Source organism: Amblyomma mixtum, chromosome 5 (assembly GCF_055824585.1).
Source record: "Amblyomma mixtum isolate Tamu chromosome 5, ASM5582458v1, whole genome shotgun sequence".
Taxonomy (NCBI): domain Eukaryota; kingdom Metazoa; phylum Arthropoda; class Arachnida; order Ixodida; family Ixodidae; genus Amblyomma; species Amblyomma mixtum.
The window spans coordinates 180,538,205-180,549,815 of NC_143016.1; the positions used below are offsets into that span (position 1 = coordinate 180,538,205).

Below are 11,611 nucleotides of genomic sequence, written 5' to 3' on the forward strand. Positions count from 1 at the left end.
AAATGCATTTCTAGAATAAAACATGAGAACTATGGGCATTTTCATTTCGAAGAGATGGACTAGATCATCACGGGAATAAATCTGGGGTATGTCGACTCAGGGGAAGCGGGGCGGATTATCGTTTGCACTACGCCTCTGAGCCCGAACTGTGCCCGCTTCTCCCTATAGCACTTTTTTTAAACACTGGGCACAAGCATGTTCGGAACGTGGGCATACTTCAGGCGCCGAACAGAACGAGAAGCGCTGCACAAGGCGCTGCGGCAAAAATCGCCTTGGCGTTCAAAATCGATCACCTGCGGCCGTTTCTCACCTATTTGGAAAGTTACAAATATATTCGGGATGCCAGAAAAAGGAATGAGCCACTGACGCTGCACGATGGAAGCCCCATCGTACGGATCACTAGTAGGCAATGGCCCATACAGTTCCAAAGAAAAAACTAACTTTTTTCCACGCGAGAAATATTTCGATGCCAAATGGACTTGCAGTGCTTGCATGAAAAACAGGTGCCCCGTGAGGCTGAATTTTTTTAGGAATACATGCAGCGCGCGACGTAGAATAAATGAGGCAGAGAAACAACACACGTTGTTCCTGCCCCTCTGCCTTCGTGATGACGCGTCGCAGCATTCATGACCCTGTAACCTCCGAACAGAAAGTGGCTGGATCGAACCTAATTCTCAATTCAATATAAGCCCTGAACATGTTCCGACGTTCCGACGCATGTTCACCCTTGCTGCAAAACACGTGTGTAGTTATAAGGAGCAATGATGTAGCGCGGGAGTTGAGACACGCGATTCCCCTCGGGAAAAAACGTCCGATTACGTGCGTCATTATTAAATCTTAAAATATGCACACCATCGAGGATGGTTTCGTAGATAGATCTATCTGATGTAATTTGGTTTTGTTTTCTTATTTCAACGAGTGCTTGCGCCTTTTGTGCACGTGAAACCTTTTTATAAGTGTCTGTGTGAGCAAACGATGAAATCTGTTGAGAGGAGCGCTTGTCCCTTCCCTCTCTCTCTCTTCCTCTCTTATCTGTGCTACGGACTACATGTATTCTTAAAGAGAAGATATGAACCGACTAGCCCAGCAGCAAGTGTCATCGAACGGTAAAGCGGTGTCAATAAGTGGGTTGAATGTTCGTGTGCAACTTTGCAAGCGAACGAATTTTTTATTTCTTAACAAATGGCTGGTACTGGGAGCAAGGAAGCAATTTGAAACGAAAGAAGCCCTAAGGTGCAGATATTTCTTTACGTGCAATCCCGCACCTCGCAAGTAGCCTACATTAAGAAACGGTAAGCCCTCCCTAAATCGAGTGTCTGAATAGGTCCTTGGATAGAACATGTGCCGCATTTAAAGCAGGAGCTTTTTCCCACTTGTTCTAAGACTCTCAAATATTCAATTTCAATCCAATTCACCTTTATTTTCAACATTTTTACAATCTTGATGGTCTCCCAGGCACAAAGATGTAGTAACAGCTTGACGAGGCCTGGAAGCCGGCGGCAGGCAGCAGTGACAGCGGTAGAAAAAAAATATACAAAAGATATTAATTGCTATAGCACATGGTCACACACATTTTGTCATGGTCACATTTTATCACAGATTTTCAAAAACAAGAGGTGAAGAACATTAATCAAAAAAAGATATTGAGATGTTATACAAAAGCCAGGGTTAACATGCACATAAAACTGCAAAAAAAGCGATAATTGCACATATGAGAGGTTAAACTACCATGTTTATGTTTTTATTGAGCACGTTACCATTTTACGCCAGACACAGCAAACACGGGTCACTCCAGAAACATTCAACGCAAAATTTTACGCGTTATTCGAGCGTTATTAAAACTAGATAGACTGATCTGATTTAGTAGCACTGGCACTGTATAGCTTAATGACTGGAGAAGGTAATTAGTTCGGTGGTGTGGAATGAACAATTTTTCAGGGGCACGTGTTTTTGAAATATTGAGCGCAACGTTGCACCTGAGAGTGAGAGAAGGAATTATTTATACATTTCGTTAGCAAAATAAAAGTGGTAGAGGAGGCGGTAACTATAAAGAGACTCAATATTAATGACATGATGCTGACGAAATAGCGCGGCAGAAGGAGGTAAATATGGTACATTGTTTATGCAACGCATGGCTTTTTTTCTAGACGAAGAAGTGTACCGACGTTTTTTTTTTGTAGTTGTTCCTTATACTAGTGTGCAATAGTTAAGGTGTGAACGGAACAGTGCGTGGTAAACTTGTAGTCTAATGGATATCGGAAGGTGGTCACGGGTTAGGAATAAGGTACCTACAGCAGATGAGAGTTTTTTAGACATTTGCTCAACATGACTGTCCCATGTCATCTGGCTAGAGAATATGACACCAAGTATTTTATGTTCTTTCACGATATCTATTTCATTAGGTCCCAATTTTAGCTCACGACTAGAGGACAAGCGTTTGTTTTTAGTAGCTAGATTTTTTCGATGTAGACCTTTTAGGATAACACAGCAACTACGGAGTTCAAAACAGGCATACGAGAAGACACTGTACAAATTTTCGCGCAAAAGACAGGACAGCAGAGCATGAACGACCGCGCTCATTACCACAAACTGACACAAACAGTTGTTCGTCTGACGTCATGTAGAAGACAAGTGACAAACTTACCTGGAAAACACCCCATAAGAGCACGTCATTAAAAGTATGTAGTGCTGTATTCGCGCAGCTTGTAGTAAGAGCCAGTTGAAGATTCAACGTCGAAGCAGAGTACGCTCAGAATCACACCAGAAGTACATCCGAACTGTGCGCTGGAATGTAAACTTATTGTGACAGACGGTACGTGATACCGTGCCCCAGCTTGCGGTTACAGGTAGTTGTACCAAGATGCAGGACGTGTGTGAAACTCAAGAGCTGGCCAAGGAAATAGTTGGTGCGACCAATTGTTTTTTTCGGGAACTAAACAGGTAGAAGACCTTGCGCACCTTTCGATTCGTAAAGCTGAAAAACGCGTCATGTTCTTGCCGTCCAAATTTACTGCGATAATGCTGGTGGTTATTTCTCACTGCATTCGTACATCGCTTTGCCGGCAGCTTGATGATGGCACTCAGGCACTGTCCTGAGCATGCCCCTTTGGCAGCATCCCTGTCGCAACTGAAGCTAATTAAGACCGATAGAAAACTATTCTTTCGGTCCAACATAGAGCTGCACGATTTTTCATTGGTTTGCCACAGATGTCCTTAAATCGTACATGGCGCTGTCTGGTCTGAGTGCATTTGTATTAGTACCTTCACGGAAGACATCACACATATCCTTACGTAAAGAAATAGACTGAAAAAGAACGAATCTCTTGTGCCATACGGATTGCAATGCCTGGACAAATGACTGAAGCCATGCTGTTCTCATTGGCTAAGACGACATTATTAACGTATTCCTACCTGTCGGATAGGCATTGACGGAAGCTGCGGAAGAAGTGAAGTCTTTTAGGATACCTTGTGCGCATCAGAACTATGATTTAAGAGCCCTAATAACGCCGCTGCACATCCGTGACCTCTACAGGTGGCAAGCTTCTTAAATCTTGAAAGCGCGCTTGCCTTCACACTTCTTTTCGAGATATGCAACTCCTTCAAGCTTCATCGACTGTGCACAACTAGTAATAGTCCTAGCTATTCTTGTTTAGAATGCGTAAATGAACCTTGTTTAGAGAGTCTTAGCACAGCCTGACGTGTCTCCAGACTGGTTACCTCGATGGAAGCCTGCCATTGCACTTGACTCCCGACGCAAGCCATTCATTGTGACGCGTTGCGCTGTTCTAATGCTTTCTTTTGTGGGCTGTCGAATATGCATATACACCATAAGAACAGACGTGGTACTGAAAGAATCTTTGCTCAGATCTTCAGGCGTTTCCGAGTCAGGAACGCTCGAAAGGCGCTGATTGTTTTAGGGTTTGCGGAGTGGGAAACGTAAAAATAGCCGCGATGCTCCCACGGCGCCGGCACATTTTCTTTCGTTCAGAACATAACAGTGTGAGGAAGTCTGCATTAGCAGTTATGAGGCTGAGACGGATCAAGGCACCTCCAGTCAAAGATTTGAGAATCGGCACTACAAAACACAATCCGCAAAAATTTGCTCGCAAGAAAACAGAACAGCAGAAAATGATCCCTATTGCGCCTTTCATGACGATCTACGGAATGAATACGCAAAAGGCAATTTTGAAGGCCGAAAATTAGAAAAACATACTTGCGTAATCCTGCTCTTGTACTTGCTAAAAAAAAGGGACTAAATACGCTATGTGGCATTGGCCTACTTTTATGTCTTTTGTTAGTAGAAATGACATTTAGCGGCATTATTATTCCACATGACGTGATATCAGATGACCAGATGCGAAAGCTCACCATGCAGTCAATATCTGTATTAGCGATGAAGACATGCACAGCAAGCTCAGATGAGAACTGGGGATTTCAGGAGACATAGTTGGATCCTAGCATACGCAGATACGCTTTATAGGAATTCTGATAACCGAATGCTGCACAATCTTCAGACGGCTGGCCGAAGCAGTAAGCGTGATAAGCCATAACAAGTACTATATCAGAAAAAAGAAAGGAGAAATCTTTAGTATACGGATGCTTCTATTGTGGACGTACTATCCAAAGTATTGTGTAGCATCAGCGTACTGCTGGCACAACAGCGGAGCTGCAGTTCGCTGGAGCTGCAATCGTACCGTCGAGTCAGAGGTGAGTATCAACGCTTATCGAGCATAAAGAGAGCTTATTTCTGGTGTACTGCAGTCATCACGCAGGTGTGGACTTATCACACGACTACCCGTGGCATGCAACTAGCGTTCACGATCTCATCTTTGATTTCGTCGTGGCAGCTACGGCAATAGCTAAATTACCAGCGAACAATGAGACTGGGCGTAGAAGGCGCGGCACAATCGCATTCAGAAAGGCTAGTCCTATTTTGCTGGTGGAGTAGACGTTTTTGAATAATCGACACACTGAAAGGCGCCATCTTAAATGTATCTAAAATTTCCATCCGTTGAATTTATTTCTGGACACGTTAGAGCGTTAAAATAAATCAATTTCTGCTGCTATCAACCCCAGCTGGCGAACGAGCTAACAACTGCTGCACATTTAGAAATGGAACCATTATCGTCATCATCACCCGTCTACACCCACTGCGAGTAAAGGGCGTCTTCTATATCTCTCCAATTAGCCCGGTCCTTTGTCAGCTGTGGCTACCGTATTCCCGCAAACTTCGTAATCTCATCCGGCCAGCTAACTTTCTGCCACCCCTGCTACACTTCGCTCCCCTTGGAATCCAGTCTGTTTCCCTTAAGGACCAGCGGTTTCATTTCGAGATTTGGAGTCCGGTTGTTCTTTAGTTGCAAGGGATGATTACTTCTGGTCTTAAATTTAAAAGAACAGCGGCCGCATTTCCTCTTCGCTATTGTGCACTAACCAGTAATGATTTCATGACTGCATTGAGCCGCCCATGTTTTATTTCATACGAGAATAGATGGCACATCGTGTACTTAACAAAATATAAACGCAATAATACATGCCATCTTGCGCTCGGTTATCGAACACGAAAGACAAAAAGGCACGGGCCGGGTATACGTAAGAGTTTCCTCGGGCTCGCGCAGATAACGGTAGAGGGTACCGTCCCAGGGCGGGCTTGCACCTGTGATTACGGCCCATGCAGTGCTCAATCGCTTCAGCTGCAATCGAACCCAAGTTTATAGAGCGTTTCTCCCTCTTTTTTCTTTAGGAAGAGCCTCAGAAGGACCTAAAGGAAGCTGTAGGAGGAAATGAAAAAGGTATCTGTATCTTCCTGTGCACACGCAGATGACCTTGCACTCACGTTGCTTAGTCTATAGGGAGCCACATTCAGAGCTACCAGGAGCAACGTGAGTGGCATTACGACGCTGCATTGTGCCATACCCAACAATTCTGAGCAAAGGCATCTTTGAGCGGGAAAATTTTTATGAACAGATTTTTTTTCATCTAATGCAAGATTTCGCTATAACTCTCGGTATATCCGCGGATCACCCGACGGCAGTCTTGCATTTTGTTTTCTATAACGTTTTTGTTATTGCCAAAAGCTTTCTCCATTGGTTTTCTATGTGAGCCTTAACTGTTCGGTGTGATCGATGGAAACAATTTAAAAGAAAGATTTTGCTATATAACAGAAGAATGAATCAGTACCCCTAAAAGCCGCTTACAATTTTCGAATTTTTTGAATTTTTGTCTGAAAAAGTTGTTGTACATGAGAGAGACCGAAGCCCGCTCTAGCACAATTCCCGAAAAGAAGTGAGAGAGATATTTACGCCCAGCATAACCCTCGAACTTCATGAGATGGCCAACCTCAAGCCCAAAATGAGCCCGGGCCAGCTCGATGAAAAGATCGACAGCACAGGTTCCTTAGATTCATTTTCCTCGGCCTGCCTTCATAGTATTTTTTGAGCAGTAGGACAGCGAATGAGTTGTTGTTAGAGACGTATTTTAGCGGCGACGTCTTCACCCGGAAAAGCTTCTGTCAGATACTGTCTTAATGCGGCCTGGCACATTAGTGCTGCACCATTTGGTTCTTTGTCTCGGAGAGTGTGATGCGCGAAGTACAGGCCTTCATGCTGGTGTAGCGACCGCACAAATTGCACAAAACCATGAAGTACATCGTCACGGTGCTGCTGCTGACTTCGCTGCCCGTGACAAAATCACTTTAGAGAGAGAGAGAGGAAGAGAGAAAGAGTGAGGCCGGTTGTCTCCCCCGTCACGAGGAGCGCGATGCGTTGCATATGTCCAGGTTGTGCATATAAAAGCTGGACTCCCCATGGCCGGCATCGCATTCGCCGCTCCTCCTCCGCTGAACAGAAGTTTGTGGTTACATCTCTCATGGATATGATATCTCAGGTAAGAGCTGAATGGCACCGTTTCGCTTGCGGTTTAGTATTATCACAGTAATATTAAAGGGCGATGTGGCAGCAATTCGACATTCAGTTGAATTCAAACTAATATTCATATTTAAGTCGACGTTTCGTTTATTACTGTAGCCGAGTATAGTATTGTTGGAAGCTTCAAGTAACCCTTCAGGGAGACCATAAGGCCCAACTAAATTTCTCTTTTATTTCTATTGTAAATTTTTAATCCGTTCCGCATAGGCAAGCAAAAGTGTCTGCAAATTTCATTAGAGTAAATCCCCGTTTTGTTTGTCGAAGTGCACATAATTTAGTAAAATTCTTATGTAAAGAAACTTACGAAGGTATTCAAAGAACAAAATGGAGGGCTTGTACCATGGCAGATTGCTGTCTTCCTGCTCTTAGGTACGCCCAGGCTTTTACTCGTCACAGAATATTCCTACTTGTGCGCGTGTTGTGCTCGATATGTTGCGCATGTTTGAGAAAGTGAGAGTCCTCCACTACAATTAATCTGCCTCTCGTCTTCCCTGCACGTTCTCCTTCCCCTCTTTCTTTATGGCTCTCGAGCTCTCCACTCGTCTCTACCCATCTGCACAGACAGAAAGTCTTTTTGAAGCGCAGTCAGCGTCCGGGATCCTAGGTTATTGCAGTTGAATACGTTTATTTTGTTTGTCAGGGGCCCGGAACGTCTTAGTTTTTTGGGTTAATACTTTTGCCGCTACGAGGATGCATGTATTCTGTGTTGTTGTTTAGCCGACACTAGAGTACCCAATGTGGGTTTTTCGCAAAAATTTAGCGCTGCGCCGGCTGTCAGCCTCCAAGTTGAAAATTTATTCGCATTTTTGGCCAGATTACTATAACTAAGATTACATTACCTGCACTGAATTCGGATCCTGAAATCTCTAAACGACACACACCATACAAATACGTGAAAGGTTTTTCAGGCACGTGTATCGACGCAAATTACTCGATCAAATTCTGTGAAAGAGAAAGCACAGACACTCTGCTCAGGCGCAGAGCTTCTCGCTATATCGCCAACAAAATAACGTCGCGTTTAAGGCACACACCGCGCAATGAGCACCTAGGCTATTTTTTAATGTTTCTTCTCAGTGTGATTTCTGCATGCGCAACAAACTTGTGTAACCAAGCAGGCGGACCAGCTTTCACGGCAATATTTCTTCAAATGCTTCGGTCAGTTTCACGCATTACATCTGCCGTTACAAGAAATGCGTGTTTTCATCGTTGTTATTCTTCCTCCTTCTTCAGGCTGCCTGCGTCTTCTCCCTGGTCGCCTTTGTCAGTGCGGGCAATGTGTACGGCGGCGGCGGTGGCTTCGGGGGCGGCGGCTTCGGGGGCGCAGGGTTCCGGGGCGCAGGGTTCCGGGGCCCCATCTTTGCGGCGGCGGCTACTCCGGGCTTCTCCGCTGCTGGTGCCTCCTATGTGCGTAAACCCTAATCAAGAGACGGCAGTATGAGCTCTCCCTAAGTAGCATACATGAGGATATTTCTTTACATTTGAAATAAATCAGTGGAGAAAGACTATAACAGCGGTAAGACCGCATCTGCTGTTGTAGCTTTCGATATCATGATTATAATTTGAAAGGTTTAGCGGCAGTGAAGAAGCGTAACTTGTTGAGCCAGTTGGTGCAGGGTAAGTAGAAAACCAGGGGAAAGGACGCGTTCACAAGGAGGAGAAGTACACAAGACAAAGCTGGAATGAGAACTGAAAATTTTTTACTTGGTGAATCGCCAACATCAGAACAGGGCGCCCATGTGCAAGAGCAACCACAAACGTTAACAAAACAAAAAAACACAACATCGACTAAGCGACCGAAGATTGCATGTGTTAACCTATGTCTCATTCATGAAACTGTACTCTTTTGCCGTGAACATAACAGACCTGTCGCTGACGCATTCAGTTCCTAACTGCTTGATTTTGAAGGCTTCTAAAATTTCTCTTTCTATCTGAGTTTCGCCGCAGCCGATGACTTTGACATTATGGAACAGAGGGGTGCAGTCTTTGCAGTGGTTGCAGTGTCTTGGCAGATTTGCTTTGTTGCAGGCAGAGCTTTCTGCAATGCGATCAGACTGCCAGACCTTGTTTACATTAGAAGTTTGTGACTGGCCGGCTTGAGGCCCATGTATTGGAAATAGGCAAAAGGAAATAACAAGTATCGGTCATCGTGCTGAGAAGCAGAGATTCTATTCACCATGGTCGAAGGGCTAACGACATGAGCAAATATATATCGCGAAATATCAGGAAGGAAAACGGTATTATACATGCCTTTGCGCAGCACACTTTCCGTCATCCTAACCTTCAAGAATCAAGTGTTGATAAAGCCGCCGTTTTGCTAGTAAATCATTTTATTGGCAGTGCCTAATGCACACTCACATATATCATTTTAGGCATTCTGAAGAAATGTGTGACAAAAGGCTTATTCCTCTACAGTATAGAAAAATATGGCAGCACCTTTATTTCTTCTTAAACATCCTTTTTCTTCTTAAAAAGGAAAACATCCTAACCACTTCCGTTTTTGATAACAACTTTCCATCAGTAAAGTTATAAGGGCACCTACATCGCCCCTTCCTGTGATTAAAAACTGGTTTTCTCTGCACAGCTTATATCTGCTACATTTCTACAACCTGGTTCAGAAAGAACAATAGACACACATGGTAATGTTTCAGCGTGCAGGGATTGCAGCCTGCGTGGATGTACTCGCTTTTTTCCCGAATTACCCAAAAACCTCAAGCGATCCGAGACAATTTTTTTGCTGCCCATGTACCCTAGTCGCTCGCACGAATAAGTATGAAAATGGTAATAACGAATGGGTAATGCCCATTGGGCTCGTGTAATCTAACACCTGACGTTCTTCCTACCCTAGGATACAACTTACTTCAAACCATAATATTGAGAGATTAAGTATAGCAGCTCCTTTTTTTCTTTAGCCCTTCACTACGGCGTCTCTCATAGACTGAGTAGCTTTGAAACATAAGCCACCCTAAAAAACAGTTTTCTTTGGTAAGTTACCCCGCCTCGTTGAGGATTACAGTAGGGGCTGGGTTGAACGTGCACATGACAAATTAATTCGCAGCATGAAAAAAAGCACTATTTCGATGCCATATACACGGTGTACACTTTTCTAGTCTCCGGCAGTTCTAAGGAAAAAGGATCACAAAAAGCGTCACCTCTGTACGCTTTGTTTACCTGCTATAAATTGCAAGAAAACCGAAAATTGTGACATCTGCAGAATTTCTGTTTACAATTCATCTATTCAACATTTAGTTTTCTCGCCATGGGTGCCAGTGACACTAAAGGTTTAAATTTTTATCAGTTAACGTACTTTACATATCCTTCTTCCCAAAGGGACTCCTCACGGATACCCTACGGAGGCAGAGCCGCGTCCAACTGCGCGGGCAACAATACTCTTCCAGTGTAAGATCAACCTACGGGATTTGTTATTGGCCAAGGATGCAGAGAACTCAGCTTTCGCAGCTCATAGAATTTGCTCGATTGGCGCTCTTGACGCCGTGCTCCAATTTCAGTGTTTAAAAATTTTCTCCTTTCATTTCTGCAGCCAGCCCAGCCGTACAGCTTTGGCTACGACAACACTGACGAGTTCGGGACGCGGCTGTTCCACAAGGAGCAGGGCGACGCCAGCAACGCCAAGACCGGCTCGTACGGCTACCGGGACGCCAACGGACTGTTCCGCACCGTGAGCTACGTGGCCGACGCCGGCGGCTTCCGCGCCACGGTGGACACCAACGAGCCGGGAACCGCCCCGGGTGCCAGCGCTGACGCCGTGTTTAACGCCAATCCCGTCGCGGCTCCTGCCGTAGCCCCGGGTGCGGGCAGATACACAGCCGGCCGCTACGGGGGAGGCGGACCCTGGGCTTCTGCGTCAGGCGCCGCAGGAGGTCGATACGGTGCCGGCGGTCCTTGGGCCGGATAGTCAAACTTCTTATGCAAGGCGAATATCCCGTCTGGCGAAGCATCCTCTAGTCTATGTGGAGGGCAGTAGTGTGCAAAATACTTCTAACTATTGGTAATAAAAAATGTTTTGTTTGGCAGTCGCTAGCGGGTTCTGACCTTGTTGGTAGCATATAGCTGTTGTTATTGAGCTGATCCGTTGCACGGAATCCCTGTCCAGAACTGTCTGGAATTTGAAAATGATTGAGATATTGCATCACATATTAAAGACATAAAACGAAGCTCTAGCTTAGGAAAGTTGGCAATTCACTGAGCGATACAGCGCGACATGAATCAGGGAGGATAGACGACAGACGAGATCGTGCTCTGTCCTGGTTGTCTTCCTTCGTCCCTGTTTCAAATCACGCTGCATCGCTCAATAAAACGGAAACGACTCAGCAACACGAAAGAGAAATTATACGGGATATCACGGCAAGACGGCAAAGTCAGCTCCTCCGAGGATAAATTTGCTGCCATAATTCGTCGAGTTCAAGACACACAAAACAGTATTGACGGAGTGGGAAATGATAGCAGGAGGTCGAACGCGATTTTTATGGCCTACCAGAAAAAACATAATGAGATTAGCTAAATGCTGGAAGGCAGCCATAATAACATCTTAGTTTAAAAGGGTATAGGCACCTAATTTTGGTGGCATGTTTTCTACTCTACAAAAATGCGAGAGATAGTGCTGACGTGAGTCAACATGTGGTATTGTACTGCGACCGCTAAATAGTTTGTATTCAATTTTTTGTCAT

General features: G+C 44.8%; 1 protein-coding gene across 1 annotated transcript; it reads left to right on the forward strand.

Annotated features, from left to right (window-relative positions):
• Positions 1-6,854: 6,854 nt before the first annotated feature.
• LOC149344964 (uncharacterized) lies at positions 6,855-10,918 on the forward strand. Its single transcript, XM_089542696.1, has 3 exons — positions 6,855-6,885; positions 8,157-8,330; positions 10,465-10,918. Exons 1-3 carry the CDS (start codon positions 6,868-6,870, stop codon positions 10,837-10,839), a joined length of 567 nt encoding a protein of 188 aa, XP_089398822.1. The 5' UTR covers positions 6,855-6,867; the 3' UTR covers positions 10,840-10,918.
• Positions 10,919-11,611: the final 693 nt, after the last annotated feature.

Bases quoted from the DNA above. Each gene is read 5' to 3' on its own strand.
- LOC149344964 (XM_089542696.1), top strand. The intron at 8,331-10,464 runs GTGCGTAAACCC...TCATTTCTGCAG, and splicing joins CCGCTGCTGGTGCCTCCTAT to CCAGCCCAGCCGTACAGCTT.